We start from the raw sequence: 20,497 nt of genomic DNA, 5'->3' as shown, positions 1-20,497 counted from the left end.
AACAATTCCGTCATTACGTCGTGCCTACGTCGCCAATGAACCTACAATATGACACAGCGGCACGTGCAAACATCGAAACATAAAACGTGCTTCTGAGAGATGCGTGAAAAATAGAAATACACATGTGTATGCATATGGAAAGATGTCAGCTTTCGAGAGAAAAGTTATCGCTTTATGTGTCTTTCTGGAAATAGATCGTCATGGGCTTGAAGTTATTTTTAGTAACCACCAATAAACGCCAAAAAGGCATAGTCAGCAACTCGTCTCAGCAATTCTTTGAAAAACCACAGTCAGAAATATGATTACATTGGCACTTTAAAGGCATATATACCTTAGAAGTTATGACCTTAGGGCATTTTTTTAACTGGCAGGGTTCAGGATTCACTCCTGGAAACTGATACATAGCTTGCTCGCCCAGCAGTGTCTTATTTTAAAAATAGCACAAACAATAAAGGTAATGTTTTTATGTTAGTTGATTACCTCAAATACAATACGAACATTTGTCTATGATGACACGAGGCGTTTTTCTGAGAATGCCGGATATCATTCTATTGAGGATACATTATAGGCGCAGTTTACTCTCGTCCCTTGACAGCATGGATCAGGCCCCTACGACAACATCTCTGCTCATACGTTTTATTTCATTCTCTCAAACAATATATACATACTCAGCAGTCACTGACGTCGTTGTGTTAATTAATAGTGAATGGCCAAGAGAAAAACATTCTCGGAAGCAAACAAACGAGGTTATGGAAATCAACACGCGCCTCACCTGTTTCGAATAAGGGGATCGCTTTTCCCTAGGCGTTTAGTGACATCCTCCGTGAAAAGGCTGAATAAAATAATCGAAGCAGTGCTTATCTTCTAATGTTATGCTGTCTGCATTCTGCGAAAGCTACGTACTTCTTGGCAGAGTCAGCTAAGTACGTGTCCGTGTTTAAGCAGGCGATCTTACTCGCGGTAACTTGCTCTTAATATTCATAGTTGTGTACGATGGTAGCAGAAACCTAACTTAGCTTTTTACTGATCAAAGGACCCCATGGCATTTAAAGCCACATTGTTTCATAACTCTCGGGCTTCGTTTGGGGCAAATCATTACAAGTATCGCCAATCTAAAAGCGTAACCTCGTTATAATATCATGTGTGATACGTCATTTACGTTTAAACATAAATAAAATAAATGGCAGGATTTTGATATAAGTACCGTGTGCTTTGTTTTGCTTTGCAAGGTTTCTGAATTATATTACAGCCTTTCTGATGCTATCGTCTCTGATGCTGACTAGCAAAGTTTAAGTAATTAGTCACACAACAGCGCCGTCAAGCATTTCTTCGGTCCGTTTTAAAATTCAGACGTATCAAGCTAACTCTCCAACCTCTATTGAATCCGCCAATTATGTTTTCGCAACAGGAATATATAGGAGAGGTGTGAGTAGGTTTGAAGTAGGATTAGGTAGAGCTCAACGATTAGAAGAAGGATTAGGTTTACTATTCAAAATGCGACCTCTTAGCGGTTCTAACAGCATCTTTGAGTGCTTTATACACTCCATTGTCGTAATTGTGAAGCCCACTATTATCTTTCAACTTTTCCCTTCTACGACTAAAACGCCGCATTTATTTCTTTGCCCATAGCTATAAACTCAAGAGAACGGACGGCGGTAAGTATTTGCTAATAACAGAATATTAACCGAGGTTTTTCCAAAATCCCATTTTGTTTGTTACCGATTTTTTACACTTGATAAATAATTCGTTTCTATAGTAACAATGCATAATGTAAAAGTTTAAAAATATTGATGAGGATAGCGTTACTTGGTATACTTACGATGCTGTTTAATTGGTCACATTTACATTTATTATGATATTTTACAGTTTTTATGATATATTGTATGATTGAAATCGAAAATGATGAATCAATTACTCACCACAAGGGGAACGATAAAGGTAAAAATAGCGAAATTTTCCCTCGTAAGGAAGCATAGCTGCGCTGTACGATCATAAGGTTCTTCGAAACCCCAGAAAGTGGCTGCGACTATGGCCAACGGGGTTAGGTAGCCTGAAATATATCGAATGTTAAAGGTTCACGTTTGAGGACTAAACGAATAACTATACTATAATTAGAAAGAGGTAACAGCTCCTTGATTTTACACCGCCTTATATTTCTGTGCGTTTTCAAATTACATCGAATAACGTTTTGGGGTTTGACAGGTCAGTTTTGTCGTTGCTTCAAATCGAAAAGCGTCTGTTATGAAACAGCAATTCCCGCAAATGATCATAAAATGATGCTTGCATCACCGAATTGCTCTACTTGTATGGTGATTTTCAGGGCCTGAAAAATGAGACCCCTTTGGCTGCATGACCATGTCCGTAGGAAATCGCGTACTCGAGCAATGTATTATAGGGTTGAGTCGATATATAATTGATCGAGTAACTCCTGCAGCAGCTAGGATAACAGACCCAACTATTGCGATTTACTAACCCAGTACATAGTAGAGCGCGGTGGGAATATTGCTTCTAACGAAGACTATCCACATCACATGAATGATATGAACGCCTTCGAGACCCATCCAGCAGAGTGCCGAGAGGAAGGCTAAATGAACCAGGGCACCCAAAAGAGTGCAATCCTGTAAGGCAATGTAAAAAAAGGAAGATCCACATCCGTAATGGTCAGCAACGAAATAGCTAATAAGTTGATCGCTGATTAGAAGTAGAACTGATTTATGCTTGAGTTAAAACCTCAACCGAAGGGCTGATTCTTAGCCTAAACACGTTTTCATTTATAGAGAATTGGCAATCAGAATTTGGCATACTAGGAGCCAGTAAATCGTCGCAAATGGCAGTGTATCGTTTCTTCATATGGTCACGCCTAGGGTAAACGTACTTTCGATTCAATTTTCCTCAAGCAAGCGTTATTTGCTCTACGGAATGAGTTTGCTAGATGTATGTAAGGCTTAGCAGTAGTTTCCAGGAGGTACTTATCAATCTAGCTAACTGATCCATAATTCTTGACCTAACTTTTGCATAGCGGCTATAAATAAATCTCCCAGCGCCAAAATCCGCCAGTAGGCAAAGGACCTGTGTCATCCTGAGGACTAGCTTCGAACGTGTGTTTATATCGTATAGAAGGGCTAGCTAGCTACTCAAAGCAAGCTTGCAGATTCGAGCGAATAGAAAGTAAGTCTTCCGACCATTTTACTATCGTACTGTAATCGGTCCTTATTAACAAATCCATATAGTTATTGAGTGAATATTTTACCTGAAACTTGTTTATTCCGTAACTGGCTACCAGCAGGAGAACGTCGCCGAGCAGCAGAGAGATACACAGGTTTTGATGAATCATATTTCGTTGCTCGTGCTGCTGCTGCTGCTGCTGCCTGTGAACGCATTAGTTGGCTATGCTTATTATCGAACTTTTAATTGTGGCCTACTGGCAGGCTTTGCTTTCCTTTATGGTACGATTGTTGAAACATCTCAAAAAAATTAGGCTATGAAGCTGTTCTTCGTAGTCATTTTTGACTGAAGAAAAATTATATTTATAAAAACTATTCCACTTACAAACACGTTGTTGGACTTCCGGACAAGTGTGGTAGATTTTTGAAAAATTCATATTAATCACTGCAGATGTTTGTCATCACTCGCGCATATCAATGCCTATGTTGTCATCGCGCCATCTTGGAAAATTGCTTATTGTTATTCAACAACCAGGTATACATACCGTAAGGACTATGAGCGATGCGTCAAACAAACTGTTTTCAGAGCAGACATGGCGACTGATGTTATTTGTGTCGGATTATAGCTTCCCCATTTTCACAGGCGTAATTGCGCTCAGTCGGTCTGTCTGTCTTTTCGGCGATTCCTAGTTTTTCCATCAAGTTTAAATTTTCCGAACACCTATCGGCAATAAGTTGTCTTGCACGATATTTCCCTAAGGTAATCCCAGGAAAATTGTAACCCTATCACGCTGGTCACTATTATATTTTGCCGTTCGTTTATCTAATCGGTACCGAGTTTCTTTTTGGAGTAACCTTTGTCACCGGGGTTAGCGGTTTACTGCGAACATAATGCAAACATTATTTCTCGTTTCAGTTAATAACAAATAATTTTCTTCTTACATTTAATTGAAGACACACAAATTCAGTTTCTTGGAGAGAACAAAGACATCGTAAAGGCTGTGTTCAGTTGAAAACTTCAGTATCAATTTTTAACGTACAGTTTTATAAAACGACAATTTGTCTTTTAAGTCTGTATGAAAAAACCCATATGCACATGCAGCAATCATATTATATAGTTGAACATATGTTTGCTTTTTAATTCTATTACGAAAGGGGATGAAAAGGTAGGTTGCGGAAGGTTCCGATTCCTTGCCGACGTGTTACCATGGGAAAAAGTCTTAAGAACTTGTCTGATTATACTTATATTATTCTACTCAATTACACTCGTGGTACACTCGCAGAATTATTACGTATTGATAACACGGATCAATGATAAGAATGTTAATTTTTAGGATTTTTTGATACGAAACCTTTTCGGTTAACTCTATATGCAGGGTCAAGTTTTCCTTAGCTGACCCTCGATCTAAAATCCCTTATAACTTTCTGGCTATGAAGCCTTTTGATCATATTCAGGGTACTTGCAATTAATTGAGATAACATTGTGAAGTCGACCTGAGCAAAGACAGATATTTAGATAAAACTTCTTCACGTATGCACCTCTTATGAGTCATTTCCGATACGAAACTGCTGTCTCTAGTACGTTTTTTTATATTGACTATAAATAATGTGATACTGATATGTGTCAGTTTGCTGACATCATAACCAAGCTACATGCGAAGAATCTAGCATTTGTACGATTGGCGAAAGATGCGCTCCTCTTGACCGCTATAGAGAGAGGTTCTTTCACACGACTTTTACATCTTTTCAGCCGTAATCGTTATTATGGATCGTTCACTCTGCTTCATAGAAATCTGTCTCAGATTTTCCGGAAGCTCCATAGAAACTGTAGGCCACATAAATCGTTGATCCTAAATATCCAGAGGATCCAACTCATAACTTGGATGAGGATTTGTTCAGCACGACAGGACTGCGACAACTATTGCTTGATCTTCGCGACTCTAAATGGTACATTTTGTTTCTAAATCAATTTAGCACATATTGCAATGAATGAAATACACGTACCTGACAAATGTGAAGATGACAATACAGATGGCAAGGCTAAATATCGATAGGGGCATGCCAATCACCGTCATATACTCGAGAAATTTCAGTTGAACGAGGCTTAGCTGAGTACCCGATGGTAGCAGGAGTGCTGCGTAGGATGTTGTGTGGTTACACACGCAGACCGTAAACTCTGAGGTGGATCGTTCTGATTCATACTGACAACCGTAACCGGAATACACACTATAAAGCATCCAAAAAGTATGTGTTTAAAGGCCCAATATTGAGTCACGTTTAATCAATAAGCTACTTACTCATCGACGTATTTCCTCGAATTAGAACATTTTTCAAATTTATGTGCATAATTACTCAGCGGCATATTCCGCAAACTCTAATTAAGCAGCATAATCGCAGATATTCTGTGAGCTGGGGGTTCCTGGGTAATCGTTTACATTGGGTGCTCAGCAAAACCCCTGTGCTTCGCGATTATAAATTCCGCAAGTTCGCAGGAAATATACTCTATCTTCAAGACATGTATGTTGGAACCAATGAATTAAACGTCTGAATGTCCCATGTAAATGCGTTCCAGATCATTTTGCATGCTTTCGAGAAAAAGAATAGAATCATAACACAGCCTGACTTCTGCTACTGCCCATTAAGAGTATATAAACTTGGGGTCGAACTATACCGTCACCGCACGGAATAAGTAAATGAGAAAATAGATATTTGGGCTATGTCTAGTCCGATCATTTGCCCTGCGCCCCACATATACAACGTGATGTACGCAAACATTTTTACCATGAATTCCGGGCAACAAACGTGCATCCGCGTGCGCTAATTTACGATTAATTGAAATTGCCCATTGTATTTCTTCACGGAGCTACTAGAGTTTTGATGATGGAATTACGTGTTATTTTCTACAAGGGTTAGGCACTATTACGGTCTGTTCCTGTCGCAACGTCAGGCGTCAGGCGTGATAAAGAAAAAAAAGACGTGTTTCCTGACTAGTGCAAGCAGCCAGTTAAAAATGCAAAGAAAACCGTTGAACAACGGTTGAGCAACTGGAAACGCGGCTATTAGCTGGTAGATGTTTGTTTAGCTGGATACTAACAGGTTTTCGGTGTCATAAAAGACACATTTCATTTGGTCACGAGCTTTTTTTACACGGTTATGCTTGAAGGATATTCGTATTTTCGAGTCAGAGAACTTCAGGGCCTTGTGTAAGCTTCCCTCAGTAATAAAGAACTCCACAACAGGCGTGTTCACCTAAAAATGAGCACGATAAACAACGCATTAAATTGTAACGAAACAAAGCTATCGATTTTAATCAATGTTTTTATTTCAAATCATTGATCACCATTTACGTCAACTTGAACTTAACGAAGTCGAAGTGGTCTTCTCGAATGACCATAACAAGTAGACTTCAATCTACTCTGCCTTTATTATAATCTAGCAAGAATCATTTTTATGCTCATTCTTTATCATAACATGCGTTAGCTAACTAGTTCTTAAGTTAAAATATAGAAAACTCAATTGGTTCTTATATTTTGGTTAGAACGATGCAATTGCTGCGTCATTGCGTCCGTAAGAGTAGTTTTGTCGGAAACGTTTTGCTTCACGAAGTACGAATACGGCCAGGACTCCTTAGTATACTAAGTTCACTTGCTGAGTTACGGTACGAGTACGCTAAATTAAACATTTTTGTGAACAATGTGCTGAATACTAAATACATGTGTTATAATAATATGAGTAATATTTCTTCGAATACAGGGTGAAATAGAAGTCTGCTAAAAGCTTGAGAATCTTCACCTTACTGTTATACTTGGCAGATATATGTCCGCCAAGTATGTTAAAGGACTCTTGGCTCACCCTGTATGGTGCATTTGTGTATAGCAACCTTGTTGCCTTTGATAAAACAAAAGTCATTTAAAGTGTTGTCTATAAGACATGTGAAATAACTGTTTGCTATCTTAATTTCCTATATACATAGGGTAGCAAGGAAAAAATTACCATTGCTCGTGTAGGAAACGCTTCAGAGCCTCTAGGAGCCATGGCGTCTTCAGAAAGTTTATCCATAACAATATGGCCCATAACGACAGAGGGCTGCGATAGGTCGAATTTGCCAGACACCTCCACGAGTGAACCCGCTACCTCAGACAAGAGCCTTCGTGGTATGGCAGCACTCTTTTCTAACTGGCTCGTTGTAGTGGAACCGAACGAAACCTTAGTCAGGGCAAACGCTAAAAGCAAATCGAAGATTGCATCCATCGTGTAGGTACTTTGTAAGCAAGAATCGTCCTCTTGAAGCATATATGCACATTACTAGAGCAGTACTTAATTTCTAAGTGCTGTTCTAGTCTGACCTAAAAGTACACATTCAGCTTAGTTTCATTGACGTCGTGTAAATCAGAGTCTTAGAAAAAAAATGTTGAATATCTGCTATATCATTGCTTTTCTCCATAGGTCACTATTTATTCCTTTACAATCAACTAGAAAATTATGAAGGTCTCGGCCATACCTCTTAAGGCAACAAACCTCAAAATTCCTACGTTACGGATTCGTCGCACGTGAATGAGCTGTCTGTATCTGCCACATATAACACTAACAAAATAAAAGTTCAGAAATATATTTTTTTGTTCCCTCATAAGAAATACTTTGGTTCTTGACGTTGCTGACCCGTACGAATGAACACATCTATTGAAAAAAAATGCACATCAAAGATATAACTGGCCCGTTTTAGCTTTAGTATCAGTATTAGTAACAAATGCCCTATAGAGCTTTCAAAAGAGAGCCAAAGTTGTGGAGTCGAAGGTCCGAAAAATCTGAACCTGCAATTTAGGTGTGAATAAAGTTGATAATATCTTATTACTTCTGACGTTGGACGATTATTATACATGAAAATATGACAATAATGCGAAATAAAGGTCTAGAATATTGCAATCCGAAGTTTACTGATCGTCGGTCGTAAGGTTCGCCAAGATATTGACTTGTTTCTTTATATTCTATGCAAGCAAAGAGCTGATTACACCACCGAATCTGTTTTTGCATATATCGGCATAGAATAGCACGCGCTTATACCCAGAACGACAATGTTCGCTGTCTGCAACGTTTTTCTCCGAGGCAATCATTTCTCTTTTTTTGGACGTTGTGATTTTAATCTTCCCTTAAATGTATGATCAATCATAGCTTCATTTATAATTGAAATATATTTAAGCTGAATTACCGATGTTACTTGAAGCGGGTGCAAGCTCCTTGTCACTGCTTACTGTTTGATTTCTTTCCAGTTTTTCCCCAAACCTCATGAGAAACTCTCGGCCAATTTGGCACGCCTGAGAAAAATCTTTTCTCGATGTTACGCGGTTAACAACCGTCTGCATTACCTGCAAAATCGAAAGATATTGCAGCGTAGTATTTCTAAATGGTCCTAAATAAATAATAGATAAATAATTGCTCAGCCTTATTCAAAAACAATGATGATAATGGTAGGCGTAGAAAGAATTTTTTTCTTTAAGCTGTTTCAATGCTTTCGCCTTGAGAAATGCGCCGATCTGAAATCTGTACTGCTTCTAAATTTAGTATGCCTGTCTCGCGTGTTTTGGACTACTTGTTGTTACCATATCCAGTGGCAGCATCATCCAAAAAAATGATAATACATAAAAATCATATACAATATAAATAAAGGCGGATTTTGTAGATTTGGATGCTTTGAACTACCACTTACATTAATCGATAGAAATTTGCCGGTTAGAAGGCGGTTCCCGCAATATGGGATAGTCGAGAAATGGGTTACCGATTATCTTAACTAAAGAAAGGAGGATTATGTTAGGGGAATCTTTGGGCCGCCCGATAGGGATCTTAACGCTATTTTAAAAAACAGAATTGAAAGTCGGTCAAAAAACCGACTATTCTCTCTCTGTATATATATATATATATATATATATATGTATATATATGGCTCGTGCGAACAAATCTTAGGCGGTGCCCCATTGCTATTGTTAGATCAGAACAAGACGTCGCTCGAATAGATCGCATTTATGCCGGTGCTCCGATATGTATATATATATGAGTAATTATACATTTTTCCATTATTTATCTTAGATATTGCATCTTTTTAATTCTAATAACTGTTGGCTAAGAAGTAGTTCCAATGAGAAGTGAAATTAAATATATCTAATAAAAATTTCATATCTTGCTAAAACGTTTTAGTGCTACCATGCCCAAAGATTCAGAGACAAACAGAGCCATTTTCAATGTAAAATTGCCACCACGCCTCCAGAAACTCTTATTAGATCCCCCTTAACAAACTATGTGTATAAAGAACCATTAATGTGTACGTAACATGCTCCATTTGTTCATTCTGATTAATAAATACCTATATTTACCTCTTGCATAAATTTTTTGGTTTTATTTTCCGCTTCCTCAGGTCCACTGATTAGTTCAGTGAGATTTTTGGCCACTTCCTCTCGTGTGTTAAACACTATATCCAGGGCATCATCGTACTTTGCCAATTCGTCACGAATAAACTGACTCTGGCGATCAAAATTTTTAAGAATCTGAAAGGATTGAAGTCGGACTATGAGCGTACTGCCAGAGGTAACAATAGCGAAAGATATCGACCGGAACGTTTTCTAGCTCAATATTACATTTATTTGAAAGTATACAGCCTATTTAAATACTCCCACAATTCTGGGACGATAGAAGCGAGTCCTTACGATATCCAAGTAGGCTATTGATAGCGGCCTAGCAGTTCACTAGAGACTATTTGGATTCGCGGAGTTTAGTAAAGGGTACATGCATAACAGGAATCGAGCCCTAATCGAGAGCATAAAAAACACTGAATTAATAAAATTATATTGGTTTAAACTGCAATAAGCTATATTCAGACTTGTCCAGTAACACCTAAGCCTAGATTAAATTTAAAAAAATATACTTACGAAGATTCGGTGCTTAAAGCCATCTACACGGGTCGACGCAATGCACGACACATTATGTGACGTCTCCCAATAACCTTGGGGAGAGCAGATCTTCGTAATACTGCCCGTATAGTCTGCACGGATACTTGAACAAAACCTGAAGGACTTCTTCCCCGCAGGAGTTCGCCTCCACGGAATTGAAAGGTTTGGATAGTCTTCTCTGATAGGCGGACAGCCTAGTTATTTTCGTAATAGATACAACAAAAAACAGCTTTTTCTACTTGCTATTGACATTTCATATACAAGTATATACATGTGAAACGGTAAAAGAATCAAGTAGGTATAGTAGTAGGCATGTGCTTAGAGGTATTAACTCAAGTTTAGAATTCAGCATTTCCGCATATGATCAAACAACAATGATGGTGGTTCTCGTCTTTGGTCTAACCTACTTATCGATAGTTATTACGACTGAGAAGCGTATTCAAAATCTCAAACCCATGGGAACTGCAGTCTTGTTATATGGATGCATGAGTATTTACCAGTCTTTAACAATAAAAACCTCATTTAAACTGCTATATACATTTTAAACGTGAGAGCTTGGATTAATGTTTCGACTATTACATCTAAGTCTGCATCAGCGTTACGCCCAAAGAGCTGACCCTCAGCGTGATACCCTAGGAAGGTTCAATGTTTTTCTCTTGGCTGACCTTCAGCCTTGAGTGTCTTAAGCCCTCTGGACCATACGCGTTTTTTACACTACTGCGGAACAGCGCAATTACTTGGCTCCGCCTAACTGACCCGCGCTTTTAACAGAGGGTTTAGTTTACTTGCTTAATGTGGATCTTTATGGAGCAAACAGCATTGACTAAACAACATATTTTTGCTGACTTATTTTTATCACGACTGGATAAATGTGTTTTCCTTTGCTGGTACTTACTGCGAGTTTCACAAAGAATTGTAAAATAATTTGTGCAGTGCGATACGCTCTTCTTAACTTCCCGTCTGCCGAGGTTAACAACGACAACCGGGCAGATAGATAGATTCTTCCCTCTGCGAGGCATTGCCCATAAAATCATCTCCTGTCCCTTCTGGTCTGTTGATAGTGTCTTAATCAAATCCTGTGGAATAGAACCTACGATCTTCAAATAGAACTCCTTCGAGTGTCCCACATCCAGTACCTGTGATTATAAGGGGTTTAAGTTTATAGCCCAAGTTCGAGCAACACATGATATAGAACGTTTCATAAATCGAATTCGACATTTCTTAAACTACCTATCCCAGGCGGCCCAAAAGTGCAACGTACGATTGACTCAAAAGGTTAAAACTGACACACACACTCACACACACACACACACACATACGCCCATATGACCAGCAATAGTAGCAGTAATTTCAAATTGCTGGAAAGTTAAATACATACAGATTGTCTTGGTTCGATAAACGCTTATATGAGAGAAGTATATTATTTATCGCGCTCGCAAAAGGCAAGAACAAGGTTGATCTTAGAAGATTCTCGAAGGCAACCCATAAAAAATAAAACGTTATCAAATGGCGAAATTCATTATAATGCATCTAGTGTGAAACCCTGGCCTGAAAGCGATTCCACAGAGCCGTGACAAGTCGATATAGCGTTTATGTTCGAGTGTACAAAGGACATCGGACAAGGCTGTTCCTAGCCAAATTGGCCAAATTTATTTTATTCAAAATCAATTTTGAAGTCTATTCGAAATGAGAAACTAGCCTTATTACTGAAAAACATCAATTACTACTATCTTACCTTCAACTTTGATTCAGTTCTATTAAAGCAGATGTCAAGCGCATGCTGCGCAGAGCCTCTGATTGGGAGTATGAGGCTGTCTCCGTCTAAACCCCTCAAACTCACTAGATGCACAGACCCGAAAAAATCTATTTTAGTTTTTGTCTATTAAAAATTCTAGCTTTGCTTCGAGTTAGATCTGAATTTGAGGCCTTGAAAATTTAATACTACATCTCTTGAAAATCTAAAGATTTTTAATCTACATTTTTTACAAAATTGTGCTAATTTGAACGTTGAAATATCAAAAAAAAAAAAAAAAGACTCGAAAGGCATTATAAAGCGTCAGTAAAGGGCAAACTTGGATTAAAAAAAAAAACAAATAAATAATACCTTACATAATGTTTCGACACATGTTTACACTATGCGCGTGAAACTTTTCAAAAAACATGTTGATATGTTGTTCTTAACTTGTCTACAGACGGGTTCAAAGACGACACGCATAGCTCGGCAGAAAAAAGTTAGCTGACGATCTTGAATACGTATACATAGATTTAGTAAGGTAAGTGCTTAACTTAAATTCCCGAATTTTGTGAGTTCATTTTGAAATGGCCCATACCCCCACCTGGCCTGTTATATGGCGGTAACTGTTTATCTTCATCAAAAGGATCGAGCTGTTCGTAGCTTGAGCGCTGTTCCTTTTCGATAGTAGCAAACTTGTTAGTCTTGTCATCATCATTCACACTGGTTACTGTTTCTGCAATGGTCACGAGTAGAAAGCGATCATTTTATACGCTTGCAACCATTCTTGTTGTCAGTCAGGTAGGAAATGTTGTGACCACTAATAGAAACACTGTAGGCTACATATATAGTAGTCAATTAAGTATATAACATGAAGTCGGTATAAATCTCAAGCATACAATGAAGGCTCGATGGATATATATATATATATATATATAGGATGGCTGACAGAAGTTTGCTGAATAGCTCTTTTTTTTTTTCTTTCTAATTTCAAATTTCTTCTTTCTTTCAAATTTGAAACAATGTTGAGGGATCTACAGTAACAATATTGCTATTGCAAAATCAGATCGGCGTCGCAAATATGTCCATATTCGATACGTTGTCAATCAATTAAATAGATCATGTACCTTGTACGATAGGAAATTGCGGTACACTAGGGTCGGGCTTCCACCTCTGCGAGATGCATATAAAACGAAGATCTTCGGGGCATGATTTTTCCAAAGAGGGATTACTCAATGAGCAGCGATCACCCGACCTATCCAAATTTAAAAAGAAAAATATTGCGATGAAGTCACTAGTAAATCAAAAAAAAAAAAGTCATAAAACTTTTTTTCTAATGGATCATAATTTTACGATCTTAAAATAGGGTACTACTTCATTTTCGGAAAGCTCTATCTTTCCGCATCATTCATACATTAAAAAAATGCGTAAGCCTGTGCATTGCCGACGCGCGTGTACCGACTCGTTCGTTCCTGGCTGACATTTTGTACCCAATAGACCACTTTCCTATAGGAGATGCCGGTCAGGTTGATTATAATACGATTATCATCCTAGAATGAATGGTGTTGTTCAAGATTATGGGCAGAAACAAACTTTCAGCTCAGTTAAAGTTGTCTAGTGTACCACTCATTAATCAAACCGGAAGGAAATGGCTTTTTAAAAAAATGTAAGGAAAAACGCAATGCGACAACCAGCCATACCTACCGAGTCTCAAAGAGATCAGGTCTTCGACCCTCAAACCACGTCAAGTTGATATCCGGGAAGTGGTCCTTAAAGCATTGAACTTCGTCCTGAAATTCGAGGCATCCTATTTATTTCTAACACACTAATCATTGATAGATCGCTCGAACTGAATCCCGAACGGAAATAGCGCATTCTACTTTCCCACGAGCTACTATTACCGTACAACTAAATTATGTGACAACTGTCCACTTTATCTGTTGCAGATTAATTAATTTACGTGGGTTACGACTGACCTATTTTTGTGCGTATTGGAAGCGTATACGATCGAACATAAAAAAGATTATCCTGTCCCATAGTAACAATAGCAATGCAAATACCTGACATAAATTAAATACATCGAATGGATAAAATCACAAACCTTCGCTGCTCGAAAAGGTAGTCTAGAATTGTTGCCAGCACATCGGTTCTGCGCATTGACAAAAGAGAGCAGATCGTAGTGAACGATTACCGAAAAATTACAGGCGCCCGGTTTAGATGAGACTAAAATGAAGATTTATAAACAAAGAACAAATGAAATGTTAAAACGTAATAGTACATTGGTCTAGTCTGAATAGAACATACGCAAGTATATGCAGTGGTGATATTTACTGTTACTTCGAGAACTGCCTATTTAAATCTTGCCCAATAAATTATTCCGTCGTTCTATGGGTTCGTTCTAGACTTCGAAGCGTTTCAAATCTTGGCGTCACAGACAAAGTTAGGCAAGCAAGAAGACGCGTTTGCTCGTGCTATCTATAGAGCTATCTTGGGTCGCCCTTCTGCGCCATGTTCCATTCAGTTACACATTTAAGTGAAGCTGTATAAACTTGCAAAGACGGTGATGTCAGAAGTGTATTCTCTTCAAAGCTTTGCTTCTCAAAAAAAATTGAGTGCAACCCGAACTCGTGAGAAAATCTGTGCGATACATAGACCCAGTGTCGTAATCAGGGTCAGCAATTGGGTCGCTTGTTCAAAATCTATTGAAAATAAGGCATATCCATGTCGATCCTCTCATTATAAGGATGTTGAAATTTTCACTGAAATCAATCAGGACCCGAATGGCCCAGAGTTGTTGCTGGCGAACTCTTCAAAAATATCTACGAGCTGAAATTACGTGAATCGGAACAACATTTGGATTCCTCATGAACGGACCGCTCACCAGCTAATGAGTCGTGTTTGTACGGCCAATCATCATCCAAAATTAAAACGAGATAATCCCTTTCTTGCGTAGATAGGGCGGGCGGAAATAAAAAGTGAACTGTCTATGGTAAGGTCACCCAAAGTAGATCACCGTGCGGCATCAAAAACGGGCAAGTACCTTTCAAACAAGAACTAAGGCCGGACTCTATTCAAAGAAGGTAGTACGCTCCGTCTGGTGGGGCTGCTTTTCTTAAACACCCAAGACGTTAGCTTGGTCCAAAACTGAACAGCTCGACTGTGTAAGGCCAGGAATCGAAGAAAAGCGCCCAGATATAGCGAAAAGTGGGAAAGTAATGTTTCATCTTGCCAACGAAGTGTCTCACACATCTTTAGAGACCCGTTAGAAATTGTGAATTTTTGCCTAAAAGAAGGTTCAAAAAGTGCTTTTTTCGAAATAAAATTCTATAAAAACATTAAATAGGTTGATTGATCTCACCCATCTTATAGTCCCGACCTTGCTTTTTCTGATTGTTATCATTTGCAAAGCTCGCAGTACTACTTTAATGGAAGGAACCTTGTATCTTTAGAAGGAGCACTATACTGATCAGTTTATCACAAATTAATACGCCCACTTTCGTCAAAATGGAATTGGAATACAGCCTGAATAATGGGCAGGGGTTATCATTGATAACGGCCAATACATCACTGATTGAAATTATCCGGGCAAAAAAAGGGTTCTTATTCAAACTTAAATACAGTTCCGGACTGAACTTAAGCGACGATCCGATACTATGTAATAACTTTGGTAAGCAATATTTGACATGGCAAACAAATTTGTTTCCATAACCGCATCGCGATTGGAAAGAAATGAGCACAACATTTGTCACACAGTTCAATTAGTCAACTGCAGTTAGAACTTTCGCCTCGAAGTAACAGTAGAATTTGTATTGGTCTAGGGTTTGATGAGATAATACGAGATAAAACTTGAGCAGTGAAATCTTGGCTGCGTAATGTGTTAGCTTTTAACCCCTTAAAAAAATATGCGTCTTCAGTCTTCATCGTAAGTACAGCGGTAGCCTATTCGGTTTACGGACACGCGGCGAATGCAAACGCAGTCCGTTTTATGATGGGAACCAGCCTCAGAAAGAGATGCTCAATGGCAATACCATACGTAAAGTCTGAAAGTTTCATTCAGTTTCAGCGACTGCAGCATAAGGCAACTCACGTGGTCGAGACATCTCTGTATCCATAAACATCGAAAAATTTCATCAAATATTACTGTGTCATTTCATTTCATAATAAAAGTCTTCATTTTGTAACTTCAACGTTCCCCTTTCGCGCTATGATCATGTGTGGCAATTGCAGTACTGCTATTAGGTGGTGGCTTATGGTTTCATACTTCGGATAGATTCGAACATATGTTTTCGGGGCCTTGATACTCCAGGGTTTAATGCTTTGTATCGAAACTACATACGTTCCCATAGCAGTTTCTTCATGAAATTTAATTCGTAGTCATCCTGACCTAGACATCCAGGCCCGGCTGATATATGTATACATGCTTTATTCTGCTTCCACTTCATATTAAAAAAAATTAGCGGATAAACACACAATGAGATATACTTATTTGTGAAAATAATGTTGGTAAGAAGTTTGCTTACCTAAGTTTGCAGAACATTCGTAATTAGCTTCTTTGCCTTCAAACCTCAGTGATGAAAAATGCTTTGTAGAGGCGAGACTCAATTTTGCAATAGAGGGTTTTCAAGTTTTAGATTTCAATAGTAGTTTGTAGAAGAAACTGTTCAGGAAATATACTTTTCGATAAAGGTTCGCTCATATGAATGGACCGTGTATTTTTTTGCTAATTCGTAAAATCTAGACTATTTTTTGTAGAAGAGATCATTGTAAACAAATATTTTTTGGGTTTTAGAGATTCGTGAATAAAGAAACACAACACACCTGGGGTGGTGCATGCAACCTGCCTCTTCTCATCGCTTGAGGTCCGCTTGACATGCTGCTTATGTTCGTTATCGTGCAAAAACCAAATGCGATCGAGTCTGAAATGTGAAATGGAGACTTATAGAATGGTCTGCCATGCTGCTCCTACGAAACCACATCAGATGGATTGCACGAACGATATTCTCTATAAGCGGATTACATTGTCGAGATAATATCCAGCACCATTAGAGTTCACTCTGAACCGAGCTGCAGAAAGCGTCTCCCATAAACAACAGGAAATCTTAGTTTTACATTAACAATGTAACATACGTTTCTAGGGTTCCACAATACAATTATCTCAAATCTACGAAGGCAAAATTAGAATAACTCAGAATGATGACCTTTTGCTTGTAATGACTCTCAGCAACGTCAAATTGGCGTTATTTTAAGATGATTTTAATACACTAACCTATTTACTAAATAACTAAATGCCCCTACGTCACCATAGGAACTTTTGCATTCAAATATCAAGACACTTTAGCTTAGAATTAAGTACTGGTTCTCTAAAACGTGATATTCGTGCAGAATTGTATGTACAGATGTATACGATGACCGTTTCGCATCTAAACTAAACATATGCGCACGGTCTTTGTTTACGCGAAAGCCGGCGCGCTCTGTTTTTTGATAATAATGTATGTAACAAGATTGAAAAGTATTCTTAAACAGCTGTGGAAGGGAAAGCACTTACTGAGGCCCGTATTTGGTATCTCAACGTCCGCCTGGATTACTGCTACAACTCAGTGCGGCATCTCCGTAGCGCCCAAGTCCTAGGCCCACATTTGTAGCATTGTATTCTCATGTTGTAGAATGTAAGTGATCTCCTGTTCCGCTTCGACTCAGCCTTTGGCATAATGCCATATGTTTCGGATTCAAGTCGTACGAATGGTCCAGGCCATAGCAGAATGTCAACGCCATCAGCGGTAAGCATTTAAGACACACTGCCATAGGGCATGGTGACTTGTCATGCGGGGCCAGTCTCAGGAATTGGTTTGTCAAAATGACCTCATTCTATTATCGTTCTCAAATATGTAGGGCTCTTTCAGCGTAAATACAAATTACGGCCCACACAGTCATTTAGTTTGGGCGTTCGACTTGTTGGGTTACACATAAATCCTTCGGCCGAAAACGTGTTGAGCATCACTACTCGAAATGCGATCTAACTGAAAAGCATCTTAGAGCTACCTAGCCCATTTGTAAAGCGCGTGGAGAATCTAGCGGATATTTTTAGCTAGATTATAGCAAAGATGATTACCTATTTCGATACGATGTCGAAGGATAGGAAGGGAACGTAGTTGAGACCGTGTTACAAGTTCGTGTTTTTGTTGCGTCTTCAGGATGACCCCATCTCCCATCTCTCCTATTGTTCTCGATGACAGATATACCTAAAGTCTTCCCCTCGTGGATTACGTCGGTAACTACATACGTCGATATTCCAACCCACTCAATACCCTCGTCGCGATTGTTATTCTAGCCATCGGAGTCCGCTGCTTTTCCGTGATTTTTTTGTTCTTTAGAAATTTCTATACGAGCTCACGTATAATTACGAAGAAAATGATCACAACAACGTCGTTGTGATCGGATAAGTAGTAACGGCGCTGTATACAATATATGTATATATAACCTTGGATACAAGAAGACGAAATCAAGTTTCTATCTAACTTGTACGCAGTAGCTACGATATTCATAGACGTCGTAGTGAACAGTTTTTGTTTTGCAAAACGTGTGTAGCAGTTAGAGTGTCGCTATATAGTGACACCATTAGAAAACAGAGAGGGTCAGCTTTCAGATGAGGAACTTTCGTGTTTTTTTCGTTAGTCCGGGTGCAGAAAACGCTTCGATCAGACATAACAATGCGTGAGATTTTTAAGTAGCTTTATTTGATTCGATATGTGTACATACGGGAACAGAACGGGACAAAAGTGCCTTGATGGATCTATATCATTTTTAAAACTATCCTAAAGCCAAATAAGTGGGTATAAATAAATTTTTTTTTTATTACATTATTTGGTCGATATTGCGTACAATTTATATTCGCTAAGCTTATTTCAGTTAGACATCGAACGATAAAGTTAGGTGTCTCCTGTGCAACAGTTGCTATCAGCAATTCACTCATTTTTCTGGGTTATATCTGTCATAAAGCAGTTGGTATTGTCTTGAGGCAGAGCTCAATGTTAACATGGTACCATTGAAAAAACCATCTATTTGCAGGGACTCTCTCAAAGATTTACGTGCAACGTTCAAGCTCTGTTTACGTATATAGTTCGTGTAACTAGTTTTCAGCTTAAGATGCCAAGGGATCCTTGCCTCGTTTAGCCTAAATTAAAAGGGCTAAAAAATGGCCTGAAATAGTCTGGATCAGTGAGTCAATGTGGCCGTACAAATAGAAAATAATGAGGTAATATTCTGTTCGCTTAGTCAAATCAACTTCACTCTACTTACTCATCTAGATGCTTCCTAATGTTACTCTTTTCCCCACCAGAAAAGTGCGATGCCAGTTCGGGCTGTCCGCTATCATCAAAGAATCGAACAAGACATATTATCTGATCGAGACTTCGCCTGGGAAGCGAACCCCCCGCTCGTCTGCATCTCTCATCAGCTTTCGCGTACGTCTCCATCTGTTGAATATAGTGCACGTTGAATGGACACCAAGTCCAACTGTCTGTACCTAAAAAATAAGTATTTCAATGAGCCATTTTATCCGTGTATAAATCATAGTATCGTGCAGAGATTGCTGATCAATTTGCACGGATCATTAATTTCACAGATCAATTACTGATAATTATGAAGCTGTTCAACCTCTCGATAGCATTGTAGCTTTTGGGCAGTGATAACATTAAAGGTCATTGAAATCTAGTAATTTTTAAAAGGCGGCGCTGTATACATTATGTGTATATTAACAAAAATTTGAAAATATATCTCTACGTTAATCGCAGGAAGGCAAGGTCTAACAATGTCATTCTATGTAAATGACGCCGTGTACACGTGTTCTGTTTTCAATCCGCAATGAACCAGGACAAGTTTTAACACGAGAACATTAATCATTCTGTTAAAATGTCGCGTATCTTATTCAATACACTTAACGAAACGTCAATGTTGTACAACAATGATCTCTAGTGTTCGAAAAGAGATCAAATAGCACATAAAACTACGAGTTGGTATTGGCGTAATGTGTGTCTCGGACATGTTCACTTGTAATTTTAAAAATTACTATTTCTAAAAACGTCATTTTCAAGATATTTCCTACTGTGCCTCTGAGTAGCCTTCACATGACCTCTAGGTTCGTTCTAACGGTGCCGAATCAGCTGTACATCGTGTAGCCATGCATTCTTCGTTGCCGGGACCAAACAGATCCTTCGATGGCACCAGTATATTAAGCCGCTACTTCATTCTATGATCACTGGACGCACGTGATCGAAGATCAAAGCTACTGTTATGGTAACGCATTGCGGATATTGGCTGATTTTCTCTCGAGTACAGAGTACACGTATCCAGGTATTCTTCCCGCTGCTAACGCCTGAAGCGCCCTCGGACTTTCGATATAATTCGACGTCTCGTATGACTCGACTTAGAACAAATCAACCGGAAGATAGGCCTATAAATACTGGAACAAAGAATATCGGTTATGTCAGCTTAATTTGTAATTGATTACTAGCCTGAACGATTGCATCTATGACTGTTCCAGCAGACCGCAAGCATAAATCGTATATTTCGACAGACTTCGTTTGACTGTTGGCGTACTTTCCGACGTTCGAATACCCAATATTGTTTAGATCAATAACGAGTACGATTAATAATTGCATAGGTCG

The 20,497-nt window shown here is 38.7% G+C and overlaps 1 protein-coding gene and 1 long non-coding RNA gene across 5 annotated transcripts in view; one reads left to right on the top strand and one right to left on the bottom strand.

The window, feature by feature from the left end:
• LOC111266396 (uncharacterized) overlaps nt 1-20,497 on the bottom strand; it is a 52,237-nt gene that overhangs the window by 14,615 nt on the left and 17,125 nt on the right. For all 4 annotated transcript variants that reach the window (XM_022843861.2, XM_022843859.2, XM_086970885.1 and 1 more), the window contains exons 3-19: nt 19,131-19,356; nt 16,653-16,750; nt 13,936-14,057; nt 13,539-13,624; nt 12,962-13,089; nt 12,439-12,570; nt 11,838-11,941; nt 10,998-11,238; nt 10,082-10,296; nt 9,530-9,700; nt 8,371-8,527; nt 7,158-7,387; nt 6,259-6,413; nt 5,169-5,390; nt 3,251-3,368; nt 2,474-2,618; nt 1,920-2,050 (exon numbers count right to left, since the gene is read on the bottom strand). In XM_022843861.2, coding sequence (XP_022699596.1) covers nt 1,920-2,050; nt 2,474-2,618; nt 3,251-3,368; nt 5,169-5,390; nt 6,259-6,413; nt 7,158-7,387; nt 8,371-8,527; nt 9,530-9,700; nt 10,082-10,296; nt 10,998-11,238; nt 11,838-11,941; nt 12,439-12,570; nt 12,962-13,089; nt 13,539-13,624; nt 13,936-14,057; nt 16,653-16,750; nt 19,131-19,356 — 2,681 coding nt within the window. The remainder of the gene's footprint in view (nt 1-1,919; nt 2,051-2,473; nt 2,619-3,250; nt 3,369-5,168; nt 5,391-6,258; nt 6,414-7,157; nt 7,388-8,370; nt 8,528-9,529; nt 9,701-10,081; nt 10,297-10,997; nt 11,239-11,837; nt 11,942-12,438; nt 12,571-12,961; nt 13,090-13,538; nt 13,625-13,935; nt 14,058-16,652; nt 16,751-19,130; nt 19,357-20,497) is intronic.
• LOC111266399 (uncharacterized) lies at nt 3,008-9,657 on the top strand. The gene is made up of 3 exons (XR_002684066.2): nt 3,008-3,168; nt 4,915-5,111; nt 9,571-9,657. It is a non-coding gene; the product is annotated as an uncharacterized LOC111266399 (long non-coding RNA).

The sequence above is a fragment of the Varroa jacobsoni genome, unplaced genomic scaffold (assembly GCF_002532875.2).
Source record: "Varroa jacobsoni isolate VJ856 unplaced genomic scaffold, vjacob_1.0 scaffold_1080, whole genome shotgun sequence".
Taxonomy (NCBI): Eukaryota; Metazoa; Arthropoda; class Arachnida; order Mesostigmata; family Varroidae; genus Varroa; species Varroa jacobsoni.
This window is presented reverse-complemented; position numbering and strand designations above follow the sequence as displayed.